We start from the raw sequence: 19,293 nt of genomic DNA, 5'->3' as shown, positions 1-19,293 counted from the left end.
TCTGAAACACTTAGAGAGCTGCCCTGGAAGTTCCTGTGATGTAAAATCCTTGCTACTCAATGTTTGGTCCATGGATCATCAATATCACTGGTACCTGGAAGCTTGTTAGGAATGTAAAATTTGGCCCTAGCCCAGACTTACTGAATCAGAATCTGCATTTTTAACAAGATGCCCAGGTGATTCTTTTTTTTTTTTTTTTTTTTTTGCGGTACACGGGCCTCTCACTGTTGTGGCCTCTCCCGTTACAGAGCACAGGCTCCAGACGCACAGGCCCAGCGGCCATGGCTCACTGGCCCAGCCACTCCGCAGCATGTGGGATCTTCCCGGACCAGGGCACGAACCCGTGTCCCCTGCGTCGGCAGGCGGACTCTCAACCACTGCACCACCAGGGAAGCCCGGCCCAGGTGATTCTTATCCACGTTAACGTTTGAGAAGCACTAAATGGCAAGACTGATGGGTGACCTCTCTTTTTTGCCTTGGTCACTGATTCTCAGCTTGCTGTCAGACAGAATTGGGTACCACCTTTGCCATTGCTGATACCTTTAACCTCACTTAGCTCTTCTCTCTGCTTCTCTTTGTTTCTGGCTCATCAGTCCTAGCAGATGTTGATAATCATAACCAGCCATAAGCAGACTAATCAAAGCATACTAACTTGGGATCTAAATCTAGTTAAGCTAGGTATGTGATTTTTTTCTTACTGTGGTGAAACAACATAAAATTTACCCTTCTGTTTTTAAGTGTAAAGTTCAGTGACATTAAGTTTATCCACATTGTTGTACAACCATCTCCAAAACTTTGGGTATGTGATTTAACATCTCCAAGCTTCATTTCATTATCTTTAAAATATGGATAATATTACCTACTCCTACAGAGTATTTTAAGAATAAAATGAAATAATATATGAATGTTCTTAGCACCCATAGAAAATATTCAGTAAATGCTAACTTCCTTCCATTTGAAGTAGGTTTTCAGGCAGCCCTGGATGTTTACAACAGATACCATCTACTGAAATCAACAGATAAAGTTTTAAAAACAAATACAAAAATCTACATATTCTGGGCACATTATTGCCTTAGAACAGGGCAATCTGTAAAATAGAAGTATTCTATAATCTATAGAAATGGGCAATTTAAAAGAGCTAAAGTAAATAGCAGCCAGTTACAACTTGTTGGGAAAATTACATTTTGGGAAGCAACAACCTTTCTGTGCCCATTATATAGAAATTCTTGTGTTGCCTATATTTAGATTGTTTTAGAAACAGTTTAAGTAAAATCATTATGCTAATATCAATAACTTTCACAAATAGCACTTTCAACCTTGGGGCTGATCCACTTGGATGCATGATTAGAATTCCGTTTATGTACACATTATCTTTTAAGGAGAATGCTACATTGAAAACTTGTGTTACATGCAGTAAATTGAAAATATTAGTTTAACTTCAGAATTAGACTAATTAGAACAGGGGAAGGAAATGTAGACATCCTCTCCTCCAACACCCTTAATTTACAAACAAGGAAATTATATTAATCCAGAGAGTGATGAGTTACCAGCAAAGCTGGGACCAGAGCTCAGGTTACAGGAGTGTGTCCTGGTGTCACTTGACCTTGAAGGGTGGGTGACACTTCAGCAGCACAGGTGATGGGAAGGGGTTGTAGAGAGGCTGAGAGCACTCCAGTTAGAGGGATCAACAGAAGTAATTTCACAGAGCCTGGTTCTGAAACCAAGATGATAAGGGAGTTCAGGGATTGTCACAGAGTGGGGAGGCTGGAGGAAGAGATTAAGGTGAAGTTTTGTAATGGGAGAAGAGCGTCTTGGACTGTCCTGTAACACAAAATATCAGAAGAAAGGTTTAGGGATTTGGGGGGGGCGTTGATTTTATAGTTTATGTGGCCCTTTCATATGTATATTCTCATGTAATCATTATAGCAATCTTGGAAAGTATTTTACAGATGATGATCTAATATTCAGGAGGCCACATTCTTTGCAAAGCAAAGATGTGAACTCAAGCTCCGAATAGAAACACTGTGCATTCTGATTCTTAAAAGCACGAGCTCCAGAGCCAGGCCACTTGGGTTCAAATATCCCCGGCCCATTTAGAAGCCATATGACCTTAAGAGAAAAAAATAATGGCTAAAACTTACAGTGTTTGTGTGCCAGGCTCTGTTCTAAATACGTATAACTAAATACATATTGCTCATTTAATCCCTATGACATATATTCTATTATTATCACTATTTTAAAGCCTCCCCCTCCAAAAAACGAAAGAGAGGAAGGAACAGGGATGCAGTTCCCCCCTAGATTCTCTGTTCCTCAATGAATAATATAATCTCAACTCCTTGGTGTTCCACTCGTTGCCTCCCCACTCGTGACACTGTGGTAAATGAGATTATTGTTCAAATGTTTCACACCCTCCCCTCACCCTCGTAAGAGGAGTCTACTTCCCTCCCCTTGACCTTTGGCTCAGCCACATGACTTGCCTTGGCCAAGGAGATATTAGCAGATATGACACTGAAACTTGAAATGTGCTTCCACAGGTGGGCTTGCCCTCTTGTACTTCTGCCGTCACCATGAGAAGGGGTTCCCCTGGGCAACTCCTGCCCCTGCAGCCTTGGGCTCAGAGTGACCACATGAGAGCAGATGGGCCCCAGCAGCCCCCCAGATTTCCCAAAGGCCGAGTGACTAGAGTGACCACCTTCCATTCCTGCAGAAAGTGTAACACCAGCCCATCCAAAAACCCTTTGAGACTCAAGGATAAAAATGTAGAACCACATGCACCTCACGAGCGGAGCACCAGTGTGAGTTTCCTTCTTGGTTATTCTGGAAGCTAAACCAGATGATGAGACAAAAAGGAACCGGGGGCTTCCCTGGTGGCGCAGTGGTTGAGAGTCCGCCTGCCGATGCAGGGGAAACGGCTTCGTGCCCAGGTCCGGGAAGATCCCGCATGCCGCGGAGCGGCTGGGCCCGTGAGCCATGCCGCGTACCGCAAAAAAAAAAAAAAAAAAAAAAGGAACCGGAACCTTAACTTCTGCTACTGTTTACAGTAGTTCCACTGTAACAGGTGTCCTTTTCATTAAGAATAACCAATTTCTTAAATAACAGAGTTTGGGATTTTTCCCCCCAACAAACCCACAAAAGAGAAAATTCAGACCAGAACCTAATTAAATCTCTTAGCAGTTATCGGGAGTTAAGAAAGGGAGCCCAAGTTTATGGCTAGAGAACCCCCTACTCTGATGAACACACATGGTGAGTCTTTTCCCCCCACACTAGAGGTGCTGTGAGAATATTTTGCAAGTGGAACTGGAGCTGCGATCCCCTCACTCAGAAGTAGCAGGATCCCCATTCTGTCCACTCTAATCAGTGTCAACAGTGAAAAAACCTTCACGCACAATCTGGGCATCTGGGTAATGTAGAAATGGAAGTTTTCCACCTAATGTTGACAAACTGCACTGTTAGGTTAATAATCAGCTTGCAAACCCTATTATACTGGGTAATAGAAGTTCAATAGATATGTTCTTTAAAAATCTTACATAAATCACTCTTCTATAATCAAATCTCATTCTAAATGAACCAAAGGGCTGTTTAAGGAAATACTATGTTGAAAACTTTCACACACACCAAGAAATCACTCTTGTATCTGGTATGGAAATTTTCTGTACTGGGTGTTCCTAAACCATGGTATCCGTGGGGCACTTCCCCTACAGAACAGCATCTCTACAGGGGGGCATCCATATCACAATGACAACAATAATATTAAAATGCTTTACATCACTCTTTATTTCAAAAGTGCTTTACTAACATAGACTAATCTTTACAACATTCAAGGGAGGTAGATAAGTATTACACCACTTTCACAGATGGAAAAACTGAGGCAGAGATTAATAAGTTGTATTGAAGGGCATAATATACGGCACAATTAGAAAAGAATTTGTTGCAGACATGGATCACTGGTGACCTTTTCCATGACTTCTGAGTCCCACCAACACAAAAGTAGCAGATGCAGCAAGGAAGCAGATGGTCAATATTTTGTCTAGTCCAAGGCTACACTTCACCTTGTTGATACCACATGTTGAATATGCTGGTTTTGGGCAAGTATCTCCCTTACACACATTCTCACATGACTCCAACTGTAAAAGGGGGGACAGTGGAAACTGCTGTGGGTGCACAAGGAGGGGTTGGAGAAACAGGGCTGGGAAGGCAGAAGATAGAAAAGGGCAAGGAAGAACAAAAGGACCAGCTGGGAAGCAGCCCAACAGAAATGAAAGCCACAGCAGAAAAGAAGTGTCATTCCATTTGAACAGCTCAGACATCCAGAGATACTATTAAAAGGGTAATTCTTAGCAATGACATTATAGAGCCACTCTTCTTGGCTTTGCCAAATATAATTATCAGGTCCTTCTGACATTCCCAGGAGGCAGAACCATTCCTTTCCCCTGGTCCAGACCAAGTGTTGATGTAATTGACCTGACACTGCAGAAGCTGTTGACAACTCAAATGCACTGCCCCACCATACCTCTCTTCTTCTGTTCTCTTTCTACTTAAAAAAAAAAAAAAAAAGCCAATGCATTTTAAGATTCTCCCTGAAAAGTTCCTAAAATATTTGCTAATTTTTAATGCATAATAAGGTAAGATTCTATGTTTGATTTTTAGAAACAGGCTGTAATAGGGATACATGGGAATTAACATCCCCTCTCAGCCAGTGTACCTTTACACAACATGGGACACTTAAAAAAATACCCTGAAATTTGTGGATGCCAGCTAGAAAAGAATTGAAGCTCAAGATAAAGAAATCCAGTTGAGGGACTTTCCTGGTGGTCCACTGGGTAAGATTCCACGCTCCCAATGCAGGGGGCCTGGGTTCGATCCCTGGTCGGGGAACTAGACCCCACATGCATGCTGCAACTAAGAAGCCCACGTGCCACAAGTAAAAACAAATAAAAATAAAAAATAAGATCCCTCATGTTGCAATTTGCAATTAAGACCTGGCACAGCACAGCCAAAATAAATTAAATAAATAAATATTTTAAAAAATAAAAAAAGAAATCCAGTTGACCCTTGAACAACATTGGTTTCAACTGTGCTGGTCCACCTATACTCAGATTTTTTTTTTCAATAAATGGGTACTACAGCACACCATCCGCAGTTGATTGAATCCCCAGATGCAGAACTGCAGATACAGAGGGCTGACTGTAAAGTTATAAGCGGATTTTCCACAGCTGGGGGTGGTGGGCACCCCTAGCCCCCCGGTTGTTAAGCGTCAACTATAGTCTTTCCTGCTTTTTCAAGTGTGAAGCCATTATAAGAGATGGTGACTGATGCACCACCAGCTGCAATGGAGGTACTGATGGCAGAGGGAGCACCAAATTGAGTCGGGGGACAAGGACCCAGCAGGGAGGGGTTAAAACGTCAGATGAACAGGTGCAAGAGGCAGCACAGGAGGCTGAAGAGGCAGAAGTCAGAGCAAAGAGGTGACAGCCGAAGAGGAGATGGGAGGAGGTGCTGGTGTTTGAGGCTGAGCGGGTGGGAGCAACTGCACTAGTTCATGTCTAGGCCTCTCCTAGGACACGTCAGCGAGAAATGCATCCGTTCTTTATTTCAATCAGCATCATTCTTTCCGGCATCTAGCTTTAAAACTTTACCCATCCCCTCCAACAAAAGCAATGTGCTGCCAAGCCTGACTGATTCCACTTCGGCAACGCCCTTCACGTTGGTCTCCCTCGTTTTTTACTAGGTGCTCCTATCATCTCATCCTAACCAAACCCTCCTACCTCATCTCCTGGACTCCAGTCTTCTCTAAACTCAATTCCATCTTCTAATCTTCCTCCTGGAGCACAGTTTTGATCATGTTACTGCCAAATTTGGAAATTCCCCCATGTCCTCCCAATTATGTGTCTCACCATCTTGAATCTTCAACAGGACCTTGCATCTAGTGAAGTTCCTCTCCTTTCTGAATCTGCACCTACCAAAATACCAACTCTAAAGATTTAGCTCAAATGCCACCTCCTCCAGGCTTTCCTTCAAGCTTCTTCACTCTCTGCTGAGCTTCAAATTCTCTAGAAGACGTGCCTGATCAAGTACGTGATAGCTGTATATAAGCCTTACGTCCCCTCCTGGGCTGTGTCCATGATTTGGCAGGTCAGGGGATGGTAAACTGTGTCTTAGTATGTATCGGTCAATTCTCTACAGCACCTACCAAGAAATGATTATTGCATTTCCACCTCAGGTAAGGAACTACTCAAAAGTGGAATGAATTGGGATGTACCTGTTCATGAGTGGAGGCATTACAAGTATCCTGTATATGTGATCTGGCTCTCGGGAGAAAGCAAATCCACGATATAGCTTTGAGGGATGGGGTGGGGGAAGGCAGGTGGGCCTATTTGTTTTCGAGTCGAGAGGCCTAGGACTGAGGTTCTGCTTTGCTGTTCACTAGCTTTCAGCCTGGTGCAGGTGGTTCTTCTCTGAGCAACATTTCCTCACTTCTGCAGGACTTCACAGGACTAAGGACCAAATGAGACACATTTGTGAACTCTACACCAGTGGTTCTCAATCCCAATTGGGCATCATCACCCCCTGTAAAGCTTCCAAAAAATACAGAGGACCAGGCCTCAACCCAGGTAAACTGAATGAGAATACCCTGGGAGTGGGACCCAGCGGGACTAATTTTTTATAAAATACTGTTTTTAATGCATACTCAAGGTTGAAAACTGTTATAAACTCATAAATACCATTAACAGTAGAACAAGGTGCTTTAGCCTGCTGGTTTAATTATCCTTTATTTGTTCAGTTAGGAATTAGTTTGATGCTTTTTTTTTGTGCTGTTCTACATTGTTATTTGTGTGATTAGGTGGTAAATTCTGAGAGAGGAATAATATCTGGCACAATGCTGTACACAAAAATGTACCTAGGGCTTCCCTGGTGGCACAGTGGTTGAGAGTCCGCCTGCCGATGCAGGGGACGTGGGTTCGTGCCCCGGTCCAGGAGGATCCCACATGTCGCGGAGCGGCTGGGCCTGTGAGCCATGGCCGCTGAGCCTGCACATCTGGAGCCTGTGCTCCGCAACAGGAGAGGCCACAGCAGTGAGAGGCCCGTGTACCACAAAAAAAAAAAAAATGTACCTAACACAATGGGTTTTTTTTTTTTTTTGAGAATAGGTAAAAGCTTCACAGGGTCCTCTAAAACCTTGCCACACACAATTGTGGTGACCAGACAAGCAGAACTGGCATAACCTGGGAGCTTGTGAGAAATGCACAATCTCAGGCCCCCCCCACCAGAATCTGCATATTAAGGAGATTTCCAGATGGCTCAATAGGTGAAGCAAAGGCAAACTTTTCTCAGTCCACATCATCTGTGTTGAGGACTTGCCACTCTCTGCCCTAATGTCTCCCATAAATCGGTTAAGCTTGGGACTTTTTCCAGATGCTGCTTCTCTTAAGGGTCCATTTGGTAAAAACTAAATTAAGAACACAAATCCTTACAAAAGCATCCTTCCTTTGAAAGAAGACTGGTCTTCACAGGGTTCCTTCAAATAACCAGTTCCTCTAAGATATTTAAAATATGATCAGTGTATAAAATAAATGGATATCCGCTTAAGTTTTATGCAGTGCATATATTAGTATATTAGTATATACAGACCCCACGACCCAAATTCCAAAATTATGAAAGGAAGGAAGCTTAGCCACTGCAGTAAACTCTCCCTGTGGACCCACATCCTCTGGACAATTATGATGTTAGCTGTACTCATCCAAGACTGTGCAGATCACGTCACAGGCAAGGAGCTGTAGCAGATTCTAACCATCATCTAGACCAACTCTCCTGTTCTATAGACAGGAAACACCAGGGCCAAAGACTAAATGGAGTAACTTAAGGTCACACAGCACTTGAGACAGAGCCGAGCTCAGAATTCAAGCCCTGACTCCTCGTCCTACACTCCCTATATAGCCTCTGTCGCACACACTCCTCCTTCCCCACCCCATGGCCTTGAACTTTCATTCTCAGAAACTGCTGACCTGCCTTGGCACTTAACTGTCACTTTGCTTCTTCCAGCTACTGTTATGCCCAACTCCCAAGGCTGTTTTTCACACTAGGCTACAGGAGAAGTTACCTCACAGCTCAGTCAAAATATCCATTTATCAATCCACATTTCCAAATATATTGGTAATGGATTCTGAAAAAGCTCAATACTAACTGCATACTATGCAGACTATGTAGCATCACTATTAGCTAGCACCAGGAGCATGGCGAGGGAAGGGCCTTGCCTTAGGTGGCTAAAGATTAAAAACAAGGGCAACCATTTACTCAGTAGTACAAAGTCGGGAGGAAACTACAGCAGGAAGGCAAAAACTGTAGCACAGTGGGGGCGGGCAGCACCTTTAAAAAACATACACAGTGTGACTATAAAATCACAAGTCTTGTCTTTTAATAAAACAAGCATGACAGAATGCAGAGCTCTAAACGAACGTTTCTCCCTCAAAGTAGTCACATCCTTCGTTCCAACAAAGCTACACCTGCTGGAGACATTATCTGGAACTCCTCTTTGGGGAAAGGAAGGCCTTAAAAAAGGCAGCCTATGAGCCACATTAGAAAACAGCCTTGCATTATGTTAGGCTGTTTAAAAACAGAAAATCCACACTCCAAAGATGACACTGAAAAAATGAAAAGTGTGCTGGAGCTCTTGTGGAGGCTCCGAAAGACCTCTAGCAAATTCTGAGCAACAGCATCACCACTGGAGAAACGTGTGTCCTCCCAGGACAGCCACTTTCAATGGGAGGGCATTCATTTGGATAGACAAGGTCTGACGTCTATTTAAAAAAAAAAAAAAAAAAACCCCACAAAACCCAGCCACACTCCTTTATAGTCACACTTGCATCTGATTAAAAAAATACAACAACAACACTCACACATGGTTCTTGTATGAATTCTAATTAAGAGACATTACATTCAGAATGATAGCACTCATAGTGATAATTTTCAGAAGACTCGAAGAGCTTCTTTGCCACTTCAGGGGTACATAGGGTGCAGCTGTTTACCTGAATGTATTCTTAAATAAGTGACTACTACCACTCTCATCTTCCTAGTTGTAGCCCTGTGACAGGCTACCGACCGCAAGTTCGTGTTCCAGACCTTCTTTGCCAACACAGATTAATTACAAGGGAGCCACACCCCACCGTCTTAGGGTGAATTGGGAAAGGGCCGGTTAAATGAGGAAACAGGCCATTCCTTGGTAAAAGTTTGCAGTTTTCTTTCCCAATACATCTTCTTTTTATTGAGAACTTCCATTTTTATCCTGTGTTCCTCCTCTGCCATCTCACACTCTCGCTCTAGCTGCTGGATTTTGGCCACATGCACCTCATTCATCTGTATCAGCTGCAGTTGTAAGATGGACATTTGTTGATGGTGTTCTTCCTCATGCATCTTTTTTAAAGCACCTTCCTGAGAGGTTTTGCTCCTGTAGTTTTTATTGGCTGTTATTCTGACAGCTGAACACGAGGGTTCAGGTTGAGAGGTCCCCTCACATACTGGGAAATGTATGAACTCTTTCTCATCATCGCACAGTTCTCTATTTGAAACAGCAAATGATTCTGAAAAACAGTAGCAGAAAACATGTTCAAAGATTTTACAGGCAGAGAGTAAATCAATCCTATTTCAAATGACAGGGTCCCCCACGACAGGATGATCTGAAGTAGCATCTGCTCTGGTCTGCATGTTCACAGGTACCCCTGCCCCACCTGACTTCTCAAAAACCCATAAATCGAGAGCAATTTTCCCTGAAGAAGTAATGATAAAGGGTTTCATTATGTCATTTCTGGCACTTCGAACTACGGGAACAGTGGTCAGAGACTGTGCTTATCAAGAACTGGAGACCTGGTTATGTGGATATAAATCCTGACATGACATGTGCACGACTCCCAGTGAGCAGAAGACCACAGTATGAGGCCAGCAGTGGGTTTTCAGATTACGTTCTCCCTCAGTCTATCTCCCTCTCCGATTCTCATTCAGCCACGAACACTGAAGTTCAGTCTCCATAAGGGCACCTTTGCTGTGGGTCCTGGTCACAGGTCTTAACCCTTACCCAGGATAGCCATCTTAACAAAGGTGCTTCCTTGAAAGATGAGCCTACACTCCCTGGCTTAACTTCCTCAGACTTCTCTTCAGTCTCCTACATCTGGCTGTTGCCTCTAGCACTGCCATCTGGGGGTCAATATTCAGATCCCAAAGACACTTTCCAACGTCCCTCGCATGTAACTTCTCCCTAGCACTTGACAATCCTTCTTGACATTTCTTTCCTCTATTAGTTTCTGAACCATTGCTCTCTCCTAAGTTTTCTACAGGCTCCTCTCTGATTGCTCTTTAAGTCTCCTGTCAGGACTCACACTTAAATGCTCCCCTGGGGTTCCTATCTTTGGCTCTGTTTTCAATCCACCCTAAGTAACCCTCATAACCTGGTTCCGACTTCCTTTATCTTCCTTGCCTTACTCTTCAAAATACCGTGTACCCTCCAATCCTACCACAATCTTTATTTTTTCCCATAATTCTGTCTCACTGCTCCTTCAGCTAAAGTTGGGCTCACTATTTGTCCCCACTCCCTTACTCAAACACACACTCTTACTCCAGTTTCCCCTTTCAACCTCCCTCCTAACCCCTACTTCATTCAGGATCAATGCCACTTGCTGTGAAACCTCAGCCCTCTCCTTTCTCTGTACATACTCTTCTGTTACAGCACTTAACACATTCTAGTATTATTTGGGGACCATGCCTTAATCATTTCTTTTATCCTTGGGCACCAATTATTTTGCTTGGTACCTAGTGGATGCCTAGTGAATATTTATGGGCTGAAGCTTTGAACAAAAGGGGAAAAGAGCTTATGGATATAAAAGGATGCCACATTTGGTGGTGCCATGTTTGCACTAGTATTTTTATTGGGCAATGATACAAGTATCAATTAGGAAGTTTCAATAAGGAAACCACTAACCCCACTAACCCATGGAGTCTTCTAGCTGTGACTCCAATGCCTTCTTGGGAAGCTTTATATTTCCAATAATGAGAATCCTCTCCTTGAAGAAAAATAATATCAATTTATTAACAGAGTTGATTACATTATTACATCCACTCCATTATTCCAGAAGATGGGATGCTGGGAATGTTAATGGCTACTGGGGGAAACCTAACTCATAATGGTCTGTTAATAAAAGGGAAATGGCTACTGTTTATTTAGATTATTTCACTCCAAGGGGTTAGGTAACAACCATAACTAGTCCCTAATTAAGATAAAAGAAAAGGTAAAAACCTTACTTTTGAAAGAGAAGGTTAAAAGGACTTCTCTGTCATCCAGAGATAATGAAAATGTCTCCCTAGGAATCCTTCCCAAATCCAGCGGCTACAGCCTCAATTAGATGTCCTTCCTTCACGCTCCCACTGGTTCCTAAGCCTACCTCTGGCAGAGCACTTGTTAAAACTGGCGGCTTAACTAACTCCCCTTCAGGTCTCTGATTACTTTGAAGACAGAGACTGCCTCTAGTTCATCCTCCTGGAGGACCCAGAACAGGGCCTGACACACTGCTAGGCATATAAGAAACGTGCGCAGGATGAATTGGCTGCAGTAGGTCACATCCCTCTCAACACAGCACAACTGTGTAGAAAGAACAGTGTTCTCAGTGGAGAGCTGAGGCACAGGACAAAGGAACAGGAAAGGCTTGGCACGGAGAACAGGATTCCTCAGATGGGATCAGATGCAAAGAGGATTACCTCATCCGTTTCCTTTCTAGTCTCAGATCTGAAACTTCTTCAAAGAAGACTGGACACATTAGACGTTTTTTGGTACCTTTAGCCTCTTTTCTCTCTCTCTCTTTTTTTTTTTTTTTTTTTTGCATTACGCGGGCCTCTCACTGTTGTGGCCTCTCCCGTTGTGGAGCACAGGCTCCGGACGCGCAGGCTCAGCGGCCATGGCTCATGGGCCCAGCCGCTCCGCGGCATGTGGGATCTTCCCAGACCGGGGCACGAACCCGTGTCCCCTGCATCGGCAGGTGGACTCTCAACCACTGCGCCACCAGGGAAGCCCCTCTTTTCTCTTTGATTTCATTCCAGAGGATAGTTCTGAATACTCCTCTGAGCCTTTAAAGTTCATGCCCTGATAATGCTACTCATCTCTCCCAATTTCCAAATGCTCATTTTTATCTCAGTAATTCTTGGCTTTAGGAGCCTTTTTTTTTTTTTTTTTTTGTGGTACGCGGGCCTCTCACTGTTGTGGCCTCTCCCGTTGCGGAGCACAGGCTCCGGATGCGCAGGCTCAGCAGCCATGGCTCACGGGCCCAGCCGCTCCGCGGCATATGGGATCCTCCCAGACCGGGGCACGAACCCGTATCCCCTGCATCGGCAGGCGGACTCTCAACCACTGCGCCACCAGGGAGGCCCTTTAGGAGCCTTTTGATGATGGTGATGGTGATGACGATGAAGACAGCAGCTACCATTTTCTGAGTAGCTAACCAGGCATTAGGCTAGTGCTTTGCAGCATTACCTCATTTAATCCTTACAGTAACCCTCTGAGGGAGGTATTAGTATAGAAAACCAAACACAACATCTAAAGTCATTTGGCTAGTTCAAAGAACCAGGACTCCAGTCCAGGTCTGCACAACTCCAAAATCCAAGCTCAGCTACTACAACACCTGGCCTCTCACTGTGTCACTTGCTCAGCTGATCACTTGTGTGTCTTAAAAGGCAATCTCCAAGTTGTATCAACTACAAAGCCATCTATTATTAAGAATATGGGTGTATATCCTAAATTCTGATCTCCAAATTTCTCTCTAGAGTTGTGAAAATGAAGACAGCATGTTTATGTCCAGGAGCAGAGAAATGACTCTACTTTAAAACTAATTTTTTTAGTTTAAATGTGTGCTAACAAACGCATTTTAAATTTAAAAAGCCAGGCCTCTTAAGGCTCTGGCAGAAGGTGGGGCTTAAAACTAGAGAAGTTCAATGGAGTAATTAACTTTCACACAAATATTAGCTCCAATGAATGGAAGCTAGTGTTCAGATGGGGAGAATCTCCTCTTAATTAGAGAAAGATTATCCTGGGCATGGCAACCTACTGCAAACACATACCATGTAATATCTCTCCCAGGTAAAACAAAGCCACCTGAAGTAGAAAACAATTCAATCTTGTGCAAAATGGACAGGAAGGCCTGAAAGCTTTCCTGGGAGCAGAGAACACAGTCAAGGGGGTATTCTTCCACTTGGGCAATTTGAGTACGTTTAAGCTCATAGGGAAAACCTACTAAGGCAGTAACAGGATGGGAAGGAAACTGTGTACAGGCCAAAGCTCAGCTCTTCTTAGCAGAACAAAGGAAACAGGACGGACTGGGAACACGGATAAATAAGATGTGGGGGATGCATACTACGGAATATTATCCATCAACTAAAAGAAACAAATTAGACTTACACACTGCAATGGGAATAGATATTTAAAACATTCTAAGTGAAAAGCAGCAAAAGGAAAAGGAAGGTATCTACTGCACAATTTTTAATCCATGTAAATTTAAAATATAGGCACACACAACACCAACGCATGCTTTCAAGAACACGTGAGAGAATACACAAGCACCTTAGAATGATTAAGGTGCAGAAGAAAAGAATGAAAGTGGTGAATGGGGATAAAAAAGTAATAAATGTGTAAGTAACACACAAAAAAAGGGCTTTTCCAGACCAATGATGCTAGTGTGCCGTGACTGGAAATATAAGTCAGTCCCCTCTACTGGAGTTCCCACCCCAAAAGAATAGGATTGGTCTAAACAGTGATAATAATGGAAATTATTAAGAAATGTTTGCATTATTTAATATAGCTTTGCATACCTATGTCTGTGTTACTGGATTATAGCTTTATAATAGAGAAATAATAGCATATGAATTAAGTGTAAGTTCTCTCAAGATATTTGAGTACTACTGAAAGCTTAGTTTTCCTAAGTGTATTTGACATTTGGCCATCCTTCCCTCCCGACCACCCCTAGCAAATTTTGTTGGCTACCTTAGTTTGTTCTGCAAACCTCTTCCCCAAAGATAATGGAAGATAAGTGTCAAAGGCAAATTATCACAGATCATAAATCTACAGGGTATAAATTGTTTTAATATATTTAAAGGGAAAAACACTGGTTTTTTACAAATACATTCCTAAGTGTTAAATTTTAAGACTACTGGGCTTCCCTGGTGGCGCAGTGGTTGAGAGTCCGCCTGCCGATGCAGGGGACACGGGTTCGTGCCCCGGTCCGGGAGGATCCCACGTGCCGCGGAGCGGCTGGGCCCGTGAGCCATGGCCGCTGGGCCTGAGCGTCCGGAGCCTGTGCTCCGTGACGGGAGAAGCCGCAACAGTGAGAGGCCCGCGTACAGAAAAAAAAAAAAAAAAAAAATTTTAAGACTACTGTGTTCAACTACAGATGTACATTTCAAGCAAGTCATTGACAAAGCTAAGCATATGCATGCAGGGGATGGTGATCAAGATGACACAGCTGTTTTTGATAATTGGAATTTTGTATTTAGAGGTTACATTTTGTCAGCTTATGAATGGGCAGCTCCTGGAGAGGTCACAGGGTCCCCTTCTGGCCTGTGAGTTTAGTACCACTGGCCTCAGGAGTCCCTGTTTGTCGTTAGCTTGCTTTTGAATTACTTTGGCCACAAGTTCGGAGAAAATGCTGTATAAAACAGGAAGGGGCCATCCTGAAGGGTGTTATTTGTGAAAAGAACTTGCTGAGTGCCATCACCAGAGGCAGTAGAGTCTGCAGTTGAACCACAATAAATGGGGATAATTTTGCATGACACAGACACTACGGTAGTTGTCTTTATGATAGGAACTGATTCCTTGAATGTATAATTGAACTCTAAAATAAACTATGCCTCTATGCAGGTTTAATGAAATTTCTGAGGTTGCTGAAATTTGTATATTTGTTTTCCTTTTCCAATGCAAGATCTGCTGGTGAGGGGAAATATCTGACTGGTTTTATTATGGTTTATACACGAATAAATGGGTTATTTAGTTCTGTACATAAATCTACAGTGAGTACATACACTGGAATGAGAGAATCATATTAGACCAAATCATCAGATCAAAAGACAAAGTCATACTTTTGAGGCTTGAAAGTTCAAAGCTGACATTGACCTCTCGAAGGCCAGTTTTCCAGCCATTTGCTGCCCTGGCTCAACCCTCCACCCCACTCTCACATCCACATTTGCAGCCGGGTTCCCCTCACTTCCTCACTGCTGGGGATTGTGACAGCAAATCTAGTTCACTCATCCGTGGTATGGTCTGCAAAACTAACTCAAACCCAACTCCTTCGTTTTACAGAAGGGGAAACTGAGGCTCAGAGGGCATTTTAAAATAGTGTTTGTTCACTATCTTGAGACTCAGTGTGGAATTTTTAAGCACCTTATTTTAAGTCATTCATTACTGGGAAAATCAAACCCCTGTTACAAACGAGAGACGCCAAATAGGTTCAAATGAGGAAGCACTTGGAATGTCTGGATTTTACTGTGTATTTGGCATACATCATGCAACAGGCCCTCTGTTATCACTGGGACATAACCAGACCCGGACACCTTAAGGTCTAATAGCCTTAAGGGCATAGAACAGTAGATTATTGAAGAATCTGAATTTAAAAAAAAAAAGATGACACAGCTGAAGCCATCTCACACAAGAAACAGTTGGAGGGAGGCCTCTAGTGGAATCTGCGAGGCTCCTTCCTGTTTAACAAGTTCCGACAAATCTTTCAGCACCTAATTCTGTCACAGGCACTCTGTGAGGTGTTTGGACAGAGCTGGCCGATAGAAATATAATATGAGATACATATGTAATTAAAAATTTTTCTCATAGGCACATTAAGGAAGTAAAAAGCGGTAAAATTAATTTTAGTAATATATTTTTGATCCAATATATCTAAAGTATTATCATTTCAACATTTAATCAACATAAACGTTATTACTAAGATATTTTATTGATACATTCTTTTTTGGTACTAAATCTTTGAGATATAGTGTGTACATTTATAGCACATCTCAATTCAGTCTCCCCACATTTCAAGTGCTTACCAGCCCCATGTGGCTTGTGGTTACTGTACTGGACAGCACAGTAGAGACAGAGAGATAGTAGAGACAAAGTTAGTAGAGATAATAACTGAACACACACACACACACACACACACACACACACACAGAGTCCATGTGTCAAAATACACACAGTGGAATGTGAGCCATAACCCTACATATAGCAGGTTTTCAACCTCTTCCCCAGAAAGACCCAGAAGAGATGATTAACAATTCCAGCTTTCTTTTTCTTTCTTAAAACTAAGTTGAAATGCAAAATGAGTGAGGTAACCTCAAAGCTGTTTAAATGTATGGAAAGCGTTCCAGTACTTTAACTACTAGAGTTTACAGATACTTTGGACACATTTCCCAACTGACAAAGCAGCATGTTCTCCACCGCCCTCCAGATTTGACCTGGAAACAGGAACCAGGCAGCATATGGCTGTACTTTAATAATCACCAACAAAGAGAAGTCTCATGTGTCATATATATGTACAAACATCCAATTTAAAATAAATCTCTTTTACAAGTGAGTCTCTAGCAGATGTCACTACAGGAAGGACACTGAGAATCCATATTTATTGCTTTCTTGCTGGAAATTTAGAAATTGTTTTTATGAGTAAATGAACTACATTCTTTCCTCCTAAAAGCAAGAGAAAAAAATCTGTGGAATGGACTTTCTAGATCCTACCCTAGAACTTGAAAATGGGGAAATAAGACTGTACCGTTAAAATAAGTTTATGAAATCAATATACAATCATCCAGATCACAGATTTGCGAAGTAAACTGCATGCAGTCCACACCAGCATCTTCCTCGGCAACATCTCCCAGGGAATATGAGCAATTTGAAAAGCAGCCCTGCTGATTCACCTCCCTCCCTCCCCCAGCACCATTCCTTTCACTGCCTCACAGACACACAATCGCTCCAAGGCCAGCATAATGGAGAGGAACAGGCTGAATCTATAAACATCTCCAAAGCAAGGACACGCAATTAGCAGCGGGCCCCCTCCACCACAGAAGCAGCAACAAGGAGAGAGAGCTGGCAGTGTCCATATCAACACTCTCTTCTGGGAGCTGCCCTGGCTGGGGAGCTCAAGAATCAAAACTCAGACACAGGGTTCCTACCCTGAGAAACAATACATGAGTTTCTTGACATTCACCACTATGGTTGCCCAACTGGCTCCCTAGACTTAACCTTGGCCAAATGATCAGAAGACAAACATTTGATCATAATTTAGCTTCCCAGGATGATCTGCCGACGGGAAAAAAAAAAAGTGCTAATCAAAACCATGTATTCTGTTCACTTGGTTATTATCTTTTCCACTCTATATGGATAACATTCTTGGTTTTAGACAATTTCTTGTGACTTTTACTTAACCAGTCCCTCAGAGCTCAATTTACTCTGGGGATGCTAATAAGTGAATTTCTCATCCTGCAAGCCAAGAATCGGATTTTCCTAGGCAAATGCTTGCTTCCTGGGTCCTTGGAGCACCTTATGAACAGCCCTCTGGCCTTCCCAGAAATCTACCTCTGCTTCAAGTATATTTTCTGCAAACTGCAATCAATCTTTATATAAACTTGTCATTCCTATCTTAAAAGAGGCAGGAATTATTGGCAATTTATCTATATGCATCCTCACCCTGCCTTTGCCTGGAGACATTTCAATAAGCCCCTTAATTCCAACTTTTTAAAGCCATGACACACTATCGCTACAGCCTTGATTATATGACATTCTTTTCCCTCCCCAAGAATTATGTATGACATTTTTCTCTTTTCAGTGGAAGTATATTAAAACTAAAATGATTTTTTTCCATTATTTCTCAAGTTTCCTAGAGTGCACAAACCAAAACTATAGATCACAATATTATAATGGGTAGAAATGCTGGTTTTTAATCTGGGTGACTGCTAAATGGGTGTTTGCTATATTAGTCTCTGTACTTTTCCTAAGTGTGAAATAGTTCACTTTCTTAATGTGGCATTTTGAGTAACTTAATGCAGAGCTTTGCACATAATAGGTCCTCAAAAACTATTTTTTGAAAAAAAATACGATAGTGTGAATGAATATAAATCCTCCAGTTCTCTTTAATATATTTGAGATAGATTGAGATAAGCAACTAAGATACTTCATTAATAACTATATTAATGTAGCCCCTTATTTTTCCTTCTTAAGTAATAACAGAGATAAGTGAGATCTCTCTAAGAGAGACACGAGATAAGAGCCTCTGTTTTTATGTACGACTCGACTGTCCTATCTAATTGGGAAATTTTGTATTGAGAAAGTCAAGTTTGATATGAAAGTTTCTTTTTTCTAAATTCCCTCAAAATGAAGGACTTGAAAATCGCAACGTCAAACAGGTACCCAAGGACAACATGCAAGCGGGTGTCAGGCACCGATACCTTGGGTGGCGGCATCAGCATGGTACTCGGGCTCCTCCTCGGGAGGGCTCTGCAGGAAGTACAGCTGCTCGGGCAGCATGTTGGCGATCTTCTCCTTCCCCAGGACGTGGGTGCTCAGAAGGGGGCTGACGCTCCGTTTCACTTTCTCTCTCCTTTCATGGGCCATAATCTTTTTGGTCCGAGCCTTGATGTTCTCCCAGCACTTCTTCAGCTGTTTGAAATCCCGCAGTGACACGCTGGGCTGCGAGTTGTATTCATGGGCGAGCGCCTGCCAGGTACGCTGCTTGAGGGCAATAGTTCGCGCGTCGCTTTTCTTACACTCCAGCACATACTTGTACTTTTCTACTAAAGCCAGCAGGATGCTCTTTTCCAATTCTGAGAAGTATTTGGCAGGTTTTATGATTTCGTTGTTTTGCATTTTCCACTACGTTTCTCCTGGCTGTTAGCTATCCTGGAACAGGAAGTTTGAAACAATCAGTACCAACTCCAGCAATAAACAAGTCAGCGAATCACTCAAGCTCTATCCCTGACTTGATTCCCTGGTCTGAAATACGGTACTTTCTTTTCCACTCATGTTGAATTGTGGTATTCTCAAGAAAACATTCAGAAGATTACAAGGAATGGGGTTTTTACTTAAAAGTAGATTTTCAGGTAGGACCTTTGCTGTAGGTCTTGACCATTTTGTGATTATCTGGTACAGAACAGCAAAAAAAAAAAAGTTGAACATCTATGTGGAACTCTAATGTGTTCATTTATTTCCGCTTAATATTAAGGAACAGATAATTCCCCAAATTCATAATGTTAGGCAGCTTTTAAACTAAACAGGTCTCTCAAAGTTTT

General features: G+C 42.6%; 1 protein-coding gene across 1 annotated transcript; it reads right to left on the bottom strand.

Annotated features, from left to right (window-relative positions):
* Positions 1-8,913: 8,913 nt before the first annotated feature.
* MSANTD3 (Myb/SANT DNA binding domain containing 3) lies at positions 8,914-18,871 on the bottom strand (the record flags this gene model as incomplete). Its single annotated transcript, XM_079706892.1, has 2 exons — positions 8,914-9,575; positions 18,454-18,871. The coding sequence occupies 2 exons, from the start codon at positions 18,869-18,871 to the stop codon at positions 9,166-9,168; spliced, it is 828 nt and encodes a 275-aa protein (XP_079563018.1). The 3' UTR covers positions 8,914-9,165.
* Positions 18,872-19,293: the final 422 nt, after the last annotated feature.

The sequence above is a fragment of the Hyperoodon ampullatus genome (genome assembly GCF_949752795.1).
Source record: "Hyperoodon ampullatus genome assembly, chromosome: 6".
NCBI classification, from domain to species: domain Eukaryota; kingdom Metazoa; phylum Chordata; class Mammalia; order Artiodactyla; family Ziphiidae; genus Hyperoodon; species Hyperoodon ampullatus.
This window is presented reverse-complemented; position numbering and strand designations above follow the sequence as displayed.